The 20,430-nt window shown below is 38.0% G+C and overlaps 1 protein-coding gene across 1 annotated transcript; it reads right to left on the reverse strand.

Moving 5' to 3' along the window:
- Positions 1–1,572: 1,572 nt before the first annotated feature.
- On the reverse strand, positions 1,573–20,125 carry LOC141903078 (cholesterol transporter ABCA5-like). The gene is made up of 30 exons (XM_074790972.1): positions 19,942–20,125; positions 14,979–15,384; positions 14,330–14,442; positions 13,531–13,754; positions 12,893–13,139; positions 12,514–12,630; positions 11,632–11,779; positions 10,654–10,692; positions 8,965–9,228; positions 8,706–8,839; positions 8,470–8,622; positions 8,262–8,381; positions 8,039–8,177; positions 7,866–7,956; positions 7,643–7,782; positions 7,468–7,557; positions 6,938–7,345; positions 6,713–6,849; positions 6,377–6,625; positions 6,161–6,292; positions 5,924–6,076; positions 5,466–5,699; positions 5,185–5,388; positions 4,884–5,105; positions 4,619–4,791; positions 4,451–4,526; positions 4,283–4,377; positions 4,082–4,201; positions 3,601–3,830; positions 1,573–3,441 (listed from the first exon to the last, which is right to left on the reverse strand). The coding sequence occupies exons 1-30, from the start codon at positions 20,029–20,031 to the stop codon at positions 3,338–3,340; spliced, it is 5,052 nt and encodes a 1,683-aa protein (XP_074647073.1). The 5' UTR covers positions 20,032–20,125; the 3' UTR covers positions 1,573–3,337.
- Between the last annotated feature and the right edge of the window lie 305 nt (positions 20,126–20,430).

Below are 20,430 nucleotides of genomic sequence, written 5' to 3' on the forward strand. Positions count from 1 at the left end.
ACCTTCAGGCGTTGACGTCATATGGCAAATATAATGGTCCACGGTGGCTTCGTTGATTTGCTGAAGACCCAGTGGACCTTTCGGAGTTGGTGCTGTAACGTGTACGGCTTGGCTGGTGAAAACTTCATAATCAGCGTGTGTAATCAGGCGAGGAGATGGTGTTACTGGAATCGGCGTTGTTGGTGCCGGCATCACCGGTCGAGGGCTCAGTGGTACGGCGGGAGTGATGATATTCAACCGACCAAGCATCGCATCCACCGTCTCGTAACCACCTTTCGTCAAACTACCGTCAAGATTTATAGGAATTCGCTTGAAATCGTTGACAATCGAATCCACATCGCACACATCGATCAACTGATTAGAGACACCGCTGCCTGGTCTCGGAGTTACACTTATTATTCCTTCTATGCAATTCAGTTTTAGCAAATCTGATTCCAGCGTACGTCTGGCCTCCATCGCTTTTTCGACGATCTTCGAACGTGATTCAATAACGTCTCGGATTATTTTCTTCTCGTAGTTCCTCACCATATCTTGTATTTCAGCCACGCGTGACGTAGCGGAACTCTCCGTCGAATCTAACGCCGTCTGTTTTTCTCGCAAAGCGACATCGATTTGTCGAATTCCATCTTTCAATTTACCTTTTTCAGTTGCAATTTGTGAGCTTAGATCATAACTAGCCATTTTGGTTGAGAATATTCAGTTTAAAGTATCTTTTATTCAACGTCAAGCGAAACCTACCCAATCTCGACAATGGGGTATCCTGTAGTCTGCCCTGTTCATATTTTGCAAATGAAGAACACGCCACTATTTCGTGCGTTTGTGTATTTTTTCCACGACGAAACAAAGCAATCCACAGTTTCTCGCTGAATAATTTGAATGACAGTCTCGTCTAATCTAAAATGAACAAGGGCCGTGAGAGTTTTTCCCATATTTGCCACTAGATACCGTGCGTCATTAGAAATCTATTTTGAAAAACCAATTAGTACATGTTTATAGACAAGTAACGAAAGACGTTTACTTTAATGTGTTTACAACAGTAGAATTCCAATCATGATTACGATTAACATTGAAATGAACTTTTTCGCCGAGGAAATATCCACCGTAACATAACAGTTTTAATGTACTTGAAATTGAGCTTTTTAAATGAGAAAGATGCTCTTTGACTAAATGTATAAGGGCACTAGTCCTGTTTGGAGAGCTTTCAAAAGATTTTTCAGTAACCAGATGTACAAATCTGCATCGAATTATCGTTGAGTATATATTTCTTTTTCATGAACTTAATCAGTAAACCTGTTGGGGGATTAGATTTTCTTTATTCCTTCATAAGTTCTTCTTATTGCATTAGTCCGTTAAGAAATTAAGAGCCTCTCTCCATAATCTGGGCAAAATGGAAGACTAGTCTTTGGGACGAACCGTACCGCCTAGTATGGATAACCAGTTGATCTTGCGGATACTCTAACCACCCGATAAACTATATAGACTCCTTGATAGAGAAACGTAGTTCAGTTAAGTTTTTCATAGATTTATTAAATTTGAAAAACATGACATAAGAATAACACAACATATTCAGAGAAATAACAATACACGTAGAGACGTATTGCATATAAAAAAGACTAGAACCTAAAGCCCTAATGAAAATAGCACAAAAATAATAATCATTCAATAAATAACAAAACTACTCCCTTTAGTTGTATCAATTAATTTGCATATAATTTGCTAACAAGAAAATAAATTATAACATATTATCATTTTCTTTACATATTCCATTTTTGCAATAAGACATCACAGCATATTATACTAGTATGTATAGGATTATATATCACTGTAATCAATAGTTCAATTACACATTGAATTGATGAAATGTATTATCAATTCATATCATATGTACGATAAAGTCACCGCTTAAAGAAATGCTTATTCTATTTTAAAGCTAATATGATAACTAAACAAAATTGTCGTTAATTTTGATAGATTTCTCAAAATATGAGGCTCAAAATCAGTGTTCAAAAGAATAGAATACCACCATAACTAGAGAACCGTTCCTAATTTATCCTATAAAGTTAAAGACATAAGCCGATTACAAACCCACACCAGTGGTGGAGAAATGAAATCTTGGTGCGAAAACATATAAAGAATCTCTCATAGGATATTTCTACATTAATATACATGTATATCATATAAACTAGATATGTCGACGTTGTACCGGTTTGTTACTCGGTATTCATTACCAGTGAAACTAGAAGTCGATTCCACAGTCTACACTTTCGATTCTAAGGTATTCCTTAAGGATGGTCTCAAATTGTTAGGTTAACTTTGGTTAAAACTGTGAAACTAGAAGTCGATTCCACAGTCTACACTTTCGATTCTAAGGTATTCCTTAAGGATGGTCTCAAATTGTTAGGTTCACTTTGGTTAAAATTGTGAAACTAGAAGTCGATTCCACAGTCTACACTTTCGATTCTAAGGTATTCCTTAAGGATGGTCTCAAATTGTTAGGTTCACTTTGGTTAAAACTGTGAAACTAGAAGTCGATTCCACAGTCTACACTTTCGATTCTAAGGTATTCCTTAAGGATGATCTCAAATTGTTAGGCTAACTTTGGTTAAAACTGTGAAACTAGAAGTCGATTCCACAGTCTACACTTTCGATTCTAAGGTATTCCTTAAGGATGGTCTCAAATTGTTAGGTTAACTTTGGTTAAAACTATGTTGTTATCATCTCATTAGTCTGACTGTGGAAGCAGTTACCAGGCTCCGGGTAAGGCAGAGACTACATCTGGTTATTACAACAACTTTCATTTTCTATATGCTCATTTGAATCTATAGCTACAATTTACGGTATACATTTTTTGTTATATGACCCTGCATTAATAATGCATTAATGATACTACATTATTACATATTTTGATTGACAGTACAATATCGACTTGGTTGGAATAGCACTGAAAATATGAATGATTTATCCTATTCTATGATCGGTAAGGTTCAGACTTGTAAAAATAATCTTTGCAAAATAAATCTTCAACTACAAAATTCTCTTCAATTCTCTAACATTGTAAATGCTTCTAATGATAATAAACAATCACGTCTATTTGTTCATAAATACAGTTAGACTCAGTTCCACAGTTGTAAGATGAGTTTCATCCAAGAGGTCAGACGATCTTATTCGAATTTCAACTCACAAATGTTGAACTGGCTCCTATACTTTACCTAACCCCATATATCATAGTCTAAAATATAAACTCTTCCAAGTATTTTCCCCTCAGATGATTACGCATTAATTCAGTTTGAATATTGAGCTTTTTCTAGATGTTCAGTCTCTCACAGATACCTCATCCTCAACTGATGTCTTCTGGCTCTTGATGTTTGGCAAACTCTAGGAATACTTGTTCTAATGTTGACTGGCTGAAACTGTATTCTGTGATGTGGTGGGTATCTTTACCTGAAAATAGATTTATCAGGGCAATTTTAATTTCCGACTTAGCACGACACGCATAACTTAAAATGATTCCTTTTCAATTGTCAAACATTTATAACTGCAGGACAGGGTGCCTTCATGTTCATTTGCCATATTTGGAGAGCTATTTAAACAGTTATTTACCTGCTTCCATCGTAGCGAAAATACGAGCAAATGAATTGACGTTGTGTTTAGGAATCTTATACACGCTGTGATGTCCGAATGTCTCAAGACACGTGCAGTCTGGAAACAATTCCTTCACAAACTGTACAACGCTCTTCATTTGAGCTTCGTCGAGGTGCTCCACGACCTTGAATTCAAGGATGTATCCTTGACCGAATTTGCTCTTCAAGTGCTGATTCGAACCGATACATCTGAAAAACATCACGAATAACACCACTTATAAAGAGTTCGAACACTGCGGAACCTCGTTACAACGAACTTCAGGGACCAGATAATATGTTCGTTTTAACTGATAGATCGTTATGTCCAGTACGAAATTATAAAACTCGTCCTATTTGGGTCGAGGTTGGACAAATCATTATAGGCCTATTGTCATTACAACGAGGTTCCGCTGTAAATTCTTATTATTTCAAATTCCGATTCAGTATAATCGTAGACTTACTGTAGACTGCCGTTAGTCATTATAGCTATCCGTGAACACAGTATGTCTGCCTCATCCATATTATGCGTAGTGAGAAGCGCTCCTCGTTCCTTCTCTGAGCAGTTTCTACTGATGTGATCCCTGAAACGCAACCGTCATTAAAATCATTCATCTCAAAAATCTTCGAGTACATTGATTGACTCGAACACGTTCAGCACCTACCAGAGAAATCGTTTGGCTTTTGGGTCTAGCCCGGCACTAGGCTCGTCTAACAATACAACTTTAGGGTTGCCAAGCATACTGATTGCATAACACAGCTGAAATGTAAAACCTTTCATCCTCTAAATCACGGTTGCAGCCAGCATGCGATACAATGAACGGGCAACTTACCTTTCGTTTTGTACCTCCCGATAGTTTCTTTACACTTTTTTTAGCGTATTCTTCAATTTTCAATTCATCTAGGAATCTGCCATTAAAATCATCGTAACAAGGATAACATTCGTAGATCTGTACGAGATGAACCACGACAATTACCAACATATTACCATGGTAACTTACTCTTTTGTTGCGTTAGCGACTTCCGCTTTATTCAGTCCTTTTATCGCGGCGTAACATTCTAAATGTTCCTTCAATGTAATCTCCTCCCACAGAGGGTCGTGTTGAGGGCAAACTCCGGTGTTTTGGAATGCCTCTGACTGATTACTAGTGATGTCATAACCTCCGAGATAAACCTGCTCCAAATATACCAAATTTAAATAAGAACTCGCGCAGTTTACTTAAAAAGAATTCGATCAATTTCGCATTTTGAAATACTGAAATATACCTTTCCGTTTGAAGGAGTAATTTCTGAGATGATCATGTTGATTGTACTAGTTTTACCGGCACCGTTCGGACCGAGCAGTCCGAATATTTCACCTGATTCGATTGCAAAACTAGAATTGTTCACCGCGACTTTCGTTTGGACGTCCGATTTATTGAAACACGACATTCCCTTGACTTCCTTGATAAATTCTCGCCTGAGGTTTTTCGCTACGACTGCTGGAGGCTGCGACGAGAGAATCGATTTTCATGAATGAGCGAAAGTTAGATAACTGAACCTCCTGTAATGTAATGATATAACACACCTGGTCTGTATGTTTCATATCCAACTGTTCCACACGCCGTCTTTCAGCAGCAACATTAGCATCCTCATCAGGCGGAGCCACCTGGTGGGCTATTTCCATAGTTACAACTGGTTCGGTCGAACAAACATTTCCGTGAAGGTCGGCAGTCGCGCGTTTGTCCAGATAGTAGAGCAATACCACTAACCAAATAATATGAAAGAATGGCTGTAAAGATAAGATATGAGGAAATAGTAATCATTAGTTATAAACACGATTGATTCTTAAAACAACACTTAGCTTACTGAAATGAGTGTAGGTGGGATACCGCTTTCCCAGTTGAAGTAATCCCCAATGGGTATATCGGGAGACGAGCCGGCTTTTTGACGTCTGAGGAAGTACATCTGATCGATGTAATAAAGTCCGCCGTAAATCGTGTAGATCGGATCGACGAAACATAGAACATTGTGTATCACGAACGCTAACTCAGAGTCTCGAGCGTTGATCAGTGAAATCGACATGTATGGAATGAAAGCAGCCTGAAAGTATGTGAAATTAAAATGATCTACAGGAACAGACAGTTTGAGTTGCTAAGATTTTAGATATACTTTTAGTAGCTCAGTGGGCTAAGGCATGCTGCTGTAGCATTCACTATCGGTGGGCAAACAGGTTCGAGTCCTGGAGACTGCCTACAAGTACGTCCCCACAGTGAGGTTTAATGAATAATCCAATTAAGCAAAAATAAACAAATGAATATACGTACGAAGAAGTAAACAGTCGGGATAACTGATAACGCCGAGTCGAATGTCTTAAATGCGAATGAAAAAACGTACGACAACAATGTAACCATCGGCATATAAACCAGGTACAACGTAATCAACGAGACAACAGCTCCTAAATACATGATTGATGGCATCTGAAAGTGAATAATCGAGGTTTCATCAAAATGCATGAAATTTACGAATCATTCTCGTAAGCTTAAACACCGATGTTAACTTACATAAAACATGAGCATGACCATGATGGATAAAATAGCACAGAATGAATATTGTACGATGTGAACGAAAAACATCGATCCCCAGTAGACTAGCATACGAATACCAGACACTCGCAACTGATTACGAGCCTTTAGCTGTAAAAACAATTATTGAAAACATTAATGTTCAGCTGTATACTATCGCAGTACTGACACCATTAGTATATATCAAAACAATACCTGTTTATCCTTTACGATATCACCGGCAAAGTTAGCCGGTAACATAGACAGCGCGATGCCCAGAAACAACGTATGACTGTACATCGTCGGTGGTATAAGATTAGGATCGATCGCCGGCCACAGGAACATGCTAGTTTCGATGGTAACAGGCGCGAGAGTTTTGACGAAACCGTTTGATATCAAATTGAGTAGAACTGGTACCGAGTAAACAGCCGTATCATTGTACAATAACGTTAGATTATGAACCACCTATAAATATTCCAAAAAATGCATTTCAATAGTTGTATAATCATTTACAAGACAGTTATTTGGAGTCCTAAGTTGCATAATATTCACCTGATTGAAAGTGCCAATCTGTAAGCCGAGATGATGAGGTGCAATATCCAATAAGTTTGTGCTGGCATTTATTTGCTCAAGATTTACACCTTGTTGCCGTATGTTATCAAGAAAGGTCCTCACTGCAGCAGAGTTATCTACAGAATGTTAAGCGCAGAGTTCTTTTAATATCGAATTGAATCCTACTTAAAATCGGCCCCACTTTAACAGGAGAAAACAACGTACCTTCGCTGGTATAAACCATTGATTGTGCAGTTGTGTACAGAATATGTTTGAACGGGATGACCTGAGGAACTTTTGGTTTAGGAATCACAACCCTAGTACCAATGACCAGACCTATTATAACGAATGCAACCGGAAATATCAGTCGCGACCACAGTAGAGTCTTATTACGACTGGCTTGCTTGTAATGTATTCGACACAGTGCCCAGAAGCGTTGTTTCGGTACGCTGACCGGCTTCATATCCACGGCGCTGTCCATTTCTTGCACAATGTCGATCGCGCTCGGTCGGAAATCGATATGCGAGTTATGTAGTTGTAACAGTTCCATACGTTCAGCGGAACGCGACTTGGGTATGCAAACGTGATCAGGCATGTGTCCTTGAGCCATCAAATCAGGATTTTCATCATCCTCTGAAATGATTTGACATACAATTAGTTATAACCACTTATTTCATAAAATATTACTTGCTTGTTTTCAATGTCTTGGTTACGTTGGTTTTAAAGGCAACTGATAAATCATACAGTTTACTTACCAAGTTTCAGGAAAACTTCCTCCAATGTAGTCATAGAGATACCGTAGTGTTCAATGCTCATATCACGAGATTCAATCACCGCGAACAGACCTGCAAATCGCACGATAACTAAAACATGTAGATTCTTCTCGTGAAGTAGGTTACCGAATAATGAAATAAAACCACAGATAAAAACCTGCGAATCTACTCGATTCTGGTAGAGGTAACAGAATGCTGAGCTCTTTGCCGTGTTGTCTCGTTACAAAAGATGATGGAATATGCTGCTTTACGACTGCTTCAATGGATTCAGAATAATCCGGATTTTCGAGAACCAGGCTAAAAAATAAATTCATAAAATTTTGGTGATGACAACCGAGGTAAAATGAAAGGTAAAGTGAAAGGTTTGAATGACTACTTACTTGAGATGGTAACCAACACCGAATTTGTTTTTCAAAAAGAGTGACGTTCCACAACACTGTAGCTTGCCCTTATTCATGAAGATTTTTCTATCTGTTGGAATCAGAATTCGGACACGATTGAAAAATCACGCTTGAATTAGTAAATGACAACAACTGAGAAATCAAATTCGAACCTGCAAGTATATCCGCTTCATCCATGAAATGAGTGGTTAATATGATCGTTCGTCCAGGACGTCTGGCCTTCAAAACATTCCACAATTGTCTACGCGAGTACGGATCCATACCGGCCGAAGGCTCGTCTAAGAATATTATCTACAAATAAATTCAACAGGTTCATACGCCTTAAACCAGTATATCTCTATATTGGACAAAATTCCCAAAAATCTGCAAACAAACCTTAGGATCACCGATCAAAGCGATTCCTACGGATAACTTGCGTTTTTGTCCACCGCTAAGCGTCGGTATAAGTTGATTAGCTTGTTCAACTAGATCCATATCCATGAGAATCTGCTGTACCTATAATCCGCGATTTACATGAAAATTGATCATTCATGACCGAGAATCTTATGTAAATCATATGCGATCTTGAGTTCATCTTTCTTACCTCGGTTTTTACTTTCTCAGGAGGAACATTTTTCAGATTTGCATATAATTCGAGGTGTTCGTGAACGGTTAAGTTGTAAAGAAGGCAATTCTGTTGCGGACACAAACCGGTCATTCCGCGTATTTCCAACATCTCAATCGGATTAGTTATACTCTATTGAAATAAGATCGGAAAAATATCCAGAATATTTCAGAAAGCCCTGAAAAACGTCTTTAATTGGAATGGTTTATACTCACATGTCCACAAACAGTAGCGGATCCTGATGTAGGAGTAGTTAATCCAGTTAACATGTTGATTAACGTCGTTTTTCCAGCTCCGTTGTGTCCCAAGAAACAGGTTATATGCCCTTCATAAACATCGGTATTAAAACCTGTAACATGCACAGAATATTCAGAGGTCATTGTCGAGGGAAACTTACGATTAAGACAATAAACTCAGGATCTTATAATCAATATTCGCTTGTAAATTAAGAATAGTTGATTTATTCATACATACCATCGACAGCCATAGCATTGACTCGACCGAACCAGGTTTTGAAAGCTTTTGTTAAATTAACGATTCTGATCGATTCTTTTCCGATCAATTCCTGCGGCACGGCCTCGACGTTCGCGTCGAGCAGGTTGTTGTGATTGGTGGCGCTACTGTTCGCGTGCGTCTGATCACCGAGAATGTGAGTTCGTTCGTCCGCTTCTCGTCCGCTCGGACACCAGTACGACGGCAGGAAACAGAACCACGGCGGCTGACTCGGTCGGTAATCACCTGAAAGATATTTTCTCGAAGATAAAAGACCACGATGAAAAATCTTGTTCAGCCGATGAAACTTAAAATCTTTTTGTCGGTTTTTCTATGATGAGAATGAATGAAATAATTCAATTCAGCAATTTCATGAGTTAGTCGATTTCCCACGTCATTCCATTATGAAAAGTATTTTCCCTCTGAAATTTGCTCGACTGATCAATAAAAATATGAGAAATTGAAGAATGTGATGAATATCGAAATATCGTCAAAAATGTGTGCTTAAATATCACCAGAAAAAGAATAAATATATCATAGTAAAAGTATATATATATAGTAAGCGATATTTCACTGAGATTTTAGAATGGCCAAAAATTAAAGAGTGCATTCAAAAAGAAACGACCTGATCAGAAATCATTGATTTCCTCAGATGATTACAAGACAAAGATGTAGTTACCCTCAGATAACTATCTATCATTCAATCTCGACGATTATACATGAAATCAAATACTGTTTGCCGGTCATTTTATGAGCTTAGGATTTCAGAAGTTTACAATAGATGATTAGCAGTAATAGTACCAAGGAGGGCTTAATTCTTCATGCAATGTATCATGCAATAAAGCATTAATTATGATTTCCCGAGAGTTTCAAGTATTTGATCGTTTTCAATAGAGCAGTGTTATAATAAAATCATAATACGTCAAAATTGTTTTCCGTATCCCGGACTGAAGTGGTATAAACTTAAAATATTCAAATGCGTCCTGTGCCTGAAAAAAAAATGATGTGCCTTGAATAGAATAAAAAACAATTAAGCCAATGAAGATCATTCACCATAAAATATTCCATCAGTGAGTTTTCTGAGAAGAATGAGAAAGAGAGAAAAAGTGAGAGAGGAGAGAGAGAGAGAGACAACTACAGCCTGAAGTCTGTCTGTTCTAATAAAGTAAATCTCTGTAAGCAAATGATTCATGATTCATAACGGTTTCATTACAGTGAGCCCCATGAGCCTCGCGGTAATGAACTGAATCCCGGAATCATCATTTCAATTCCTCATTTTGATTAATGACTTTGCTCAGCCGCGATACGAAGAAATCAGTCGGAAAGCAGCAGGTTATCAGACATCGATGTAACCGTCTTAAATGAGTTTCATAGTCGATCAGTTAATGTCGAGAATTTGAATAAAAAATACTTGCCCGAGACATATCACGAGATATATCATGAGACATATCACGAGACATATCACTCGTCCTTAGATTATCATTGCAAATGAACAGATCAACAAGCTGCAGACGCCTGTACATGTACAACAGTCTGTGTGTATGTGTGTGGTGTACACCAGAACAGAAATATTTTTAAGAAGAAACTTTGTTTACGGTATTATGATACAGTAGTAATATATAAAGACTGCACAGTATAATAAACGAACAAGTGAAAATACACGCAACTTACTAGCTTGAAATTTCCGATAACATATTTTCATAATTTTACCTAGAAAGTGACGTTTAATGGCGGGTGAAGTTACTATCGATCAACAATGAAAAATAATGTATACATAAGTCAAACTCGTGTTCGAAGGAAAAATATCAACATCTACGAAACGTAAAACGCGCGAAATCCGCATCGAAAATGATTCCGTAAGTTGATATTTTACCAATCCGGAATTCCATACATCGACTAAAAATATTCTACAAACCAATAAATTCCATTTCATGCAATTGCGCAATACACAAAACATCTACATTAGTTTGAAAATATATATATATCGAAAAACATAGGAAACAAATGTTACTAACTAGCTGTTAGAATATCCTTTGATTGATAATCTATTATATAATTTACGTGGCGTGACATGTCTATGGTATTTTTGGAACATGCAGTGGAGATCTGACGATCAGCTGTCAGGTTTTAGAGGTGGTGAACTTGGTACAAAGTGATATTTCTTCTACATCAAAGAACACACAAAGTGAACCTTAGAGATTGATTATCAATATTCTTAGCAATAAAATCCGAAAATTCAAGTTCAAGAACTTTCAGTTAACTCGAAGCATCAAATGCATTTAAATAGATATCTTAAGATGAACGCGACAATTGATGTTTTTATAAAGAAACCAAAATATCAATTTTCATTCAATAAACTGCCAAAAAACTGAAAAACGTACAAAGTAAATTTAATTCAAGTGGATTTTATTTCACTAGTTGGAAAGATGGTAATAACTACTTTTTGTATTGAAAAGCGCAGCTACAGCCGAGAGGATTGACAAGCAACGATGCATCCATGCAGGTCGTTAACAAAGGTCGATTGTACGTCTGCCCTAAACTCACTCACCAGAATCACTGAAGCGAGATTATTATCAGTGATACAAACACAGCGACTCTGGCAAGTGAGGATGGTCTATTCTATTGTGGTCGATATAACGAGAAACTTACTTGGGAGAACGTTGTCGAAATAAATAGCGAGAAGGAAATAAATAACGAAATCGATGATCAACATGATGAATGGTCCGTAAAGTGGAAACGTTCCGAGCGACATCTTGTCTAAAGTGGCGCCACCGTGCAACATATCGAGCAACGCAATCTAAGAAAACAAAGAACATTTTGTCAAGTTGATAAGAGTTGGGTATGCATTTTCCTAATGGGATAAATGTCGCGTTGGACAATCTCAATCTCATATAACGGCATAAATGTCATCTAAAATAAAAGCCAATTGTCTATGAATTCATGAATAGCAATTCCCAGCGAGAGACAATAAAAGCAACATATGAAAGTCATTTATGAAAATAGAGAAGTACAGTAATGCACTTCTGCTCGGGCAGGAAAATCAATACCGTCATATAACATTATCGACTCGTTGACCAAAAATTGTTTCACGCGGATAACTGGATACCATTTCAGCGACGATTCATGCAGAAACCTAATACAGCAAGAATTCATCAAGGCTTTCACATAATTCAATACCGTTGGTTTATACTGGTAGTCTCCAGTGGAAGCAGATGAAATTTTTTAGTAACACCGGTTATATCCACCAGAGGTTTTACGAGGAAGGCCATCTCTTTGGCTTTTACATCCACCCCTATGAAAATTAGCCACCTTGATATCTGCTGTTTCTCAACATATTAAGCCAATATTCTATTGATGCTTACAACAACAATTGCTTCATAAAAAATTTTAAGTTAACATAAAAATAGCAGATTGCACCAAGCTAGATCAAATGATTTGCTACTTCAACGGTCACAATCTAATAGACTAATACAACTCCTCTAAAATCCCAGCGTATGAAGAACAAACACTGCATTTATCTGAGAAACTTACACGATCAGTAGCAAACGCAATAGCTGTCGGTGACAATAAACATAGTAACCATTGTTCAGCAGGTGAATACGATGACTCTGGAATTCCGTCTGCCCCGACAGTTCGACTCAGCGCCACCTATAAGGGAAATTTTTCATCGAACTCAGCCACACTCAGATGTGGAGAATAGATAAGATCGAAACCCACTACTTACAAATACAAATTGACACAACATTCTGGACTCTGTCTAGAGACCACTGTCTGACTTATAGAGAGTCCAAAACGTTGTCATTTCGCTTATAATTCATGATTAACTAACTTTGATCCCATCAAATACTTTCTATAAATACATCATAATGAATATCTTTCAAACAACAAATTCTGAAAATTTCACGCTTACCGGCAAATACCCGACTAATGATAACGCCAACACGATGAAACTGCTGACCGAGGCAGCGACGCGCGTTTTATTCGAGAACGCCGATATCAGAAATCCCATCGCGATCAAAGTCAGTCCATAGAGGTAGAGAAACAATGCTATCAACAACCAGTTCGAATACATGAAAACTTTGAATAGGTAACCGATTAACGCGATTCCAGCGGTGACTAAAAGAATCACGATCGCGTACACTATCAACCAAGACAACCTAAAACGAAACCAGATTCTTAAATTCTTTCAGCGGTGAAAAATGTTTACCCTTTAGTGCCGCGGATAATTTGAAAATTCCGCCCCAGTGCATCGTATAATGGGCATACTGCAACAGTCCGTCGACAATGCAGTGCATTAGCATTAGCTAATTGCATCACTGATTTATACATCGCATCACGTTATTGACGCACTGAAAGGCTTAAAAAATGCTCCTTTTTTAATCTCACAAACAATGAAATTACGAAACTTGAAATGATTATAATAAGGGAAAAAATCGGAAGGGCCAGTGCGTTTTTAACAAAATCTGCAGCAATTTTCATCAAAACGTCAAAATTATCTCATCGGCAGGGATACAAAAATAGTGGTATTTACCACTAGAGAATACCTACCAATACGGTGAGTTGAGTAGACCCATTATTTGCATTGTCTCTTTGATCTTGCGCTCTTTATCGTAGACCAGGTAAACTACGAGATACGTGAGGAACGGTGTATACGACATCGGTATATAGATACTATACAATATCTGTAACACTTGTATGCTCGGATAATGAGCGTCTTTCGGCATCATTTTCACTTGATATCGTTGTTTCGGAATAGTTTCATTTGATTTCCACTGAAATATTTCGAGAAAAAAAAAAATACGCCATATAAAATGGAAATCACACCACGCGTGTAAAGGGCACACTCTAATCATTTCTAAAAATAACTTTACTGGCGCAATACTGATTTCAATTGAATACAGGCACGCCGCAATAGCTGCATAGAAATGGATTAATTTCATTGGGGTCCAATAAAGGCTTTAAAAATTAATATCAATGATCTGAATAATGGGAGCTTTTAATGTTGTACGGCATTCCACTGAGAAATCTTAGCTGTTTAGGCATTCCTTTGAGACATTTTTGTTTGTCGACCAATGAATTTGTGTAGTTGCCACTGACACTGACACTCCATACGTGTTTATGTATAACTGCGTGAAAAGATTTAAATCTATCATGGAATCACTGTAAAAAGTGGGTTTGGGCAAAAACTCGAGTTGGTTCACCGACACTTAATCCATTCCTATTCTTAACGAGCTTCTTCAACTAACTAATATCAAAAAGGAAACACAGGAACAACAGCTTCATTTAAAAAATTCAAGTGATCTATTTCAGTATTGCTGGAGCTGGATACTGATGATATAGTACCTACCTGTATAATAGCTGTATCTATGGCAACTTGTAGCACGGCAAAACCGCTGTACAAAAAATCATTACTGGGACAGTTACCTTTAGACAAACCAGATGGACCATCATGACAGTCAGCTGAAAATATGATAAAACATAATCAAAACCAAATCATTGAAGCTGATATCATTTGAAATCATTATGCTGATATAGCTTGCCTATCTATCTATTAATCAAAGCCTCCAAGATTGTGACACTGGACTCAGTTAATGGACTTTGTTGGTTTTTTTAAATTATTCAACTCTAAATTTGAATACCCAACAATTATGGAATTGGTGTGCTACCAACAGACTGGCCACCTTATTCGACTTGCTTTTCCCTGACTTTTCCCTGCCACGCACATTGTTCTCCCTGACTTGATTTACATAGATGGAAACTATTTAACAATGTGCGATCTAGCAATCTCAACAAATCTCCCTGATTCTTAGCCTTTTTTCTTTTACAAAATTCCCTCGACTATTCCTCGAGTTTTTTAAAGAAAAGAAAATTTCCTGACTTTCCCTGATTACTGGGTGGCGACCCTGAGCCAACAGTGTGTAATTTCAAATGCATCAATTCTCCAATCCACCAGCGTGGTAACAGTAACAAAATGTATAAACAGTTCATACATGTACCTGCAGATGCAAATGGTAATATTTGACTGGTCAGACTGAACTGTTCAGCTGGTAGACGTATCGAGTAGCTGATCGTATCGCCATCTATTGTGAAGTTTAATCCGGCGTACCAGGATGTATAGTTCATCATGTAATCGACTTCAGCTTCGGTATTATTGGTGACGAACACGTATCCCGGCCTGGCCGTTACGTTCAATGTCGCGACAACTGAATCCAGGATTCTTCGAATATCCGCCGTATTCTCGGACACAACGAGAATCGGACGATTCCGTAAACTCGTCGGAATAAACTGCGATTTCGTAATATTCGTTGTCGCCATGTCGGTGATAGCGGGCAGTTTGGCGGGCATAACTATTCGTCGAACCATTGTCAGAATGAGAATCAGTGTGATTGGATAAAGAACCTCCTGAAATACACACAAATACATCTATATAGAGACACTGTCCACAATTTGACGGGTGGATAGATCAATTTGTAATGACGGGTGGATAGCTCAATTTGTATATCATCCCTTTGACCGGTGGATAGCTCAATTTGTATATCATCCCTTTGACGGGTGGATAGCTCAATTTGAATATCATCCCTTTGACGGGTGGATAGCTCAATTTGTATATCATCCCTTTGACGGGTGAATAGCTCAATTTGTATATCATCCCTTTGACGGGTGGATAGCTCAATTTGTATATCATCCCTTTGACGGGTGGATAGCTCAATTTGTATATCATCCCTTTGACGGGTGGATAGCTCAATTTGTATATCATCCCTTTGACGGGTGGATAGCTCAATTTGTATATCATCCCTTTGACCGGTGGATAGCTCAATTTGTATATCATCCCTTTGACGGGTGGATAGCTCAATTTGAATATCATCCCTTTGACGGGTGGATAGCTCAATTTGTATATCATCCCTTTGACGGGTGATTAGCTCAATTTGTATATCATCCCTTTGACGGGTGGATAGCTCAATTTGTATATCATCCCTTTGACGGGTGGATAGCTCAATTTGTATATCATCCCTTTGACCGGTGGATAGCTCAATTTGTATATCATCCCTTTGACCGGTGGATAGCTCAATTTGTATATCATCCCTTTGACGGGTGGATAGCTCAATTTGTATATCATCCCTTTGACGGGTGAATAGCTCAATTTGTATATCATCCCTTTGACCGGTGAATAGCTCAATTTGTATATCATCCCTTTGACCGGTGGATAGCTCAATTTGTATATCATCCCTTTGACCGGTGGATAGCTCAATTTGTATATCATCCCTTTGACGGGTGAATAGCTCAATTTGTATATCATCCCTTTGACTGGTGGATAGCTCAATTTGTATATCATCCCTTTGACCGGTGGATAGCTCAATTTGTATATCATGCCTTTGACGGGTGGATAGCTCAATTTGTATATCGTCCCTTTGACCGGTGGATAGCTCAATTTGTATATCATCCCTTTGACGGGTAGATAGCTCAATTTGTATATCATCCCTTTGACCGGTGGATAGCTCAATTTGTATATCATCCCTTTGACGGGTGGATAGCTCAATTTGTATATCGTCCCTTTGACCGGTGGATAGCTCAATTTGTATATCATCCCTTTGACGGGTAGATAGCTCAATTTGTATATCATCCCTTTGACCGGTGGATAGCTCAATTTGTATATCATCCCTTTGACGGGTGAATAGCTCAATTTGTATATCATCCCTTTGACCGGTGAATAGCTCAATTTGTATATCATCCCTTTGACCGGTGGATAGCTCAATTTGTATATCATGCCTTTGACGGGTGGATAGCTCAATTTGTATATCGTCCCTTTGACCGGTGGATAGCTCAATTTGTATATCATCCCTTTGACGGGTAGATAGCTCAATTTGTATATCATCCCTTTGACCGGTGGATAGCTCAATTTCTATATCATCCCTTTGACGGGTGGATAGCTCAATTTGTATATCGTCCCTTTGACGGGTGGATAGCTCAATTTGTATATCGTCCCTTTGACGGGTGGATAGCTCAATTTGTATATCATCCCTTTGACCGGTGGATAGCTCAATTTGTATATCGTCCCTTTGACGGGTGGATAGCTCAATTTGTATATCGTCCCTTTGACGGGTGGATAGCTCAATTTGTATATCGTCCCTTTGACCGGTGGATAGCTCAATTTGTATATCATCCCTCTGGACAGCGTAACTATGACTGTTGTATTGCTCGATTTTAATGGCCTTATGGCCTTTAACTGGTTCAATTTGCTTTCGTGGAGATGGAAAAAAATTGTTTGCCCGTTTCTAATTCGGCACTCGCATTAATGGAGGAAGTTTAATTAAGTTTAAATCACTGGAGCACAGTTCGTATACAGTAACTAGACCGTCCGTCCATCTGGCTTGTCATATATTCAATTAACTGATCAATACACTGGTGTATCACTCTATCCTGGTATGATGATACACAGTAAAGCCCCCGATGATGACGATCGACACTGGGTATCCATCCGTCTGCTCAGTTATAATCACAGTAAATGTGTTTATTATACCGCTACTGATGAAGTCATGCAATGGCTAATCTATCATCGTGGTCAACTATATATCAGTACTAACTGTCATGTTGATATATACGCGCGTTCGTTCGCGTGCCTTGTAGAGCATTTATCAAACAGCTTCTCTCTTCGCTACCCATTGAAATTCAAGTCAGTTCCATTTCGGAATTATGACTGCCATAACAGTTGCACAAGGTCTCATGAGGCAGTGCACACGACATGATTGTGTTAATCCACAAATGGATTGAGGTGAAAGTTACCGTATAAAACAAACTTTGTCAGATGAATATGAATAAATTAACAGATTTTCTGCAGTAGAACCCCGTAATAAAAATGACTAAAATTATCAAATCATTTAATTGAAAAGGATGAAATATAACTCAACACAGACAGATAAAGCTTATCAGCGCATGTCACATATATATATATATATATATATATATATATATATATATATATATATATATATATATATATATATATATATATATATATATATATATATTCAGCAATTCCTTCTATGTAGAGGTTTCGAAAGAGCGACAAGTATCATCAGATTCAAGTATGATATGTAGGTACTGTAGGTCTAAATGATAGAAACGAATGCACTGAAACAACTATAAACTGAGACGACACTAAACTGTGACTACCACTCTCGACATTTGTTGCCTAGCAACGCATCAATACCGTACATTGATATGATGCGGCCACATATGATACACGTTGGGCCAATTGCGATGAGAGCAAACTGATAAAACTGGGAGACGGATGGGAAGAAAAAAAATGCAATTTACTAAAAATATTCATAAAATCAAGCCAAAGTCGCTTGAATTTAAGATGAAAAACATCATCTAAAGGTTACTTGTGAATACAATTTTAAGCATAATACTGATTTTTTCATAAAATCTTAATTTCTGAAAGTGAAAGTAGCAATTTTTATATCGGAGAAACCCATTCCAGAATTAGATCATTGAATCATTTATATTTCAAAGGACTGTCTGATTTTTTGTTCCATTTGATCAACCAATAGCATTTTATTTCGCAATTCTTTTGGCATGGTGCCCCAATTTTCAGTATAAAATACTCCCGATCAAACCAATTCTTTGAAATCCAGATCCAGCAAGTAAGTAAGGTAGCTACATTTTGAACAACGCAAGTTCGTAATTGTACGTACAGTCCGATTAACTATGCCTCTAATTTTGGATATCATTTGTTTTTTTCTGAAATTGCTCTGGTGGTTTTTTAAACCACTGGCACAGCTTTTATCGCAATTACCGGTAAGTCTTTTAGAGACATTTTTGAAATGGCTGATTCAATATTTGGGGAATGTTGCACTGAGGTGGATTTCCCCTCTAATTGTCAACCGATTATTGACTATTCTTCATGGTCAATAATCACAGAATGATTGGTTTTTAAAACGTCCCCAGCCAGCAAGTAAGTAAGGTAGGCTGGCTTACACAGAATTTTGAGCTTTTAAGCAAGTTATTAACTGTACGTACACAATCGAAGCAATGATGCCTATACACAATCGAAGCAATGATGACTGTACACAATTGAAGCAATGATGCCTTAGATGATGCCAATGATGCCTGATAGAGAAAACAAAAATAGAGAAAAAGTTCAGTTAGGCCTATACAATGATAGGTCCTTGTAGCCTACCTACTTAGTGCTGGATGGGATAAGAAGCTACGCTTCTATGTGGACTAATGTGTGAGGGCGTTCTCGTCGCAGTCCATGTCAGTAGCCTTTAGGAAATTTTATCCTCTTAGTAATAATAGAAGAGAGTATATTTCTTAATGGCGAAGCTAACACTCACACACCATGAGCTGCATTAAGCCTGAAAAGGCTAATTGGTGCACTTATGCCATGGATCAAGCAAGCCGAGATGAGACAACTGATTTAGAGATAAATCACCAATTCACCACACAATGTCAACTAATCGCAATCTCGCACATATTCACTTGAAAAATTACTATAGAAATTCTTTTCCTGAAATAATATTAGCCGACTGGATAAACTTGCCACAGATTCAGAATGAATCTAGGAAGTGATTATTTAGCCTTATAAAAGATATTTTGCTGGATCCATATATTTTGTAAAAATAAAATCATTATATTTGGTTTAGGGTTAGGGTTTCGATAGGGTTAGTGTCAAGAGGTTGAGAAGAGGGTCCAGAGGGTTCCGTTTCATAACTAGGGATAGGGTTAGGCTATAAAACATTCGATTCAGGTGGGTTTCAGCGAGCTCGGTGGTTTAGTGGGATGAAACTGCGCTAGTAATTACTGGCCCGGGTTTGAGTCTCGCTCTTTCTGCTCTTATGCTATTTTCTCAAACTCTGTTCTCCACACTTCCGGTAAAATAATCACTTCCATAAATCAAAATAATTTGTAATACTAGTTACTAAGTTAGGGTTTTTTAACTGTCACCAGGTCACCTACCTGGAAGGTTCTGGCCTTTTCACGGTTTCTCTGTCTAATATTCCTCAACAACAGCGCTTTGAGCTGCTGCCAATAGTTATATCTCGCCATTATTCACTGCTTCTCCCGTTCTACATCGCGAAATTCTGTATATAACCAGCTTCAAACCCGGGACAGACTCACATCCTCATATTTCGAGCTGTCAAAAATTATTCACGATTATGATCGACCGTAGCGCCATCTAAACCAACTTGCCAGAGAAACTGGACTAATTTTTTCCTAGGGTGGATTCGGAAAAATAACGAAATGGCGAACCTCATTTGAGCTCTGTACATTCATCATGATTTACTGCTTAATACATGAGATGGTTCAACAGTATTTCCAAACATATTTACCCGGTCCCGGCAGTGGTTGCCTCCTCAAGATCTACATCGCTCTACGAACCTCCAGCGTGACCAACATGCTTCAAAGTACACATTATCAACATAGGGGAAAATAATGAATGGGCAA

Source organism: Tubulanus polymorphus, chromosome 4 (genome assembly GCF_964204645.1).
Source record: "Tubulanus polymorphus chromosome 4, tnTubPoly1.2, whole genome shotgun sequence".
Classification (NCBI taxonomy): Eukaryota; Metazoa; Nemertea; class Palaeonemertea; order Tubulaniformes; family Tubulanidae; genus Tubulanus; species Tubulanus polymorphus.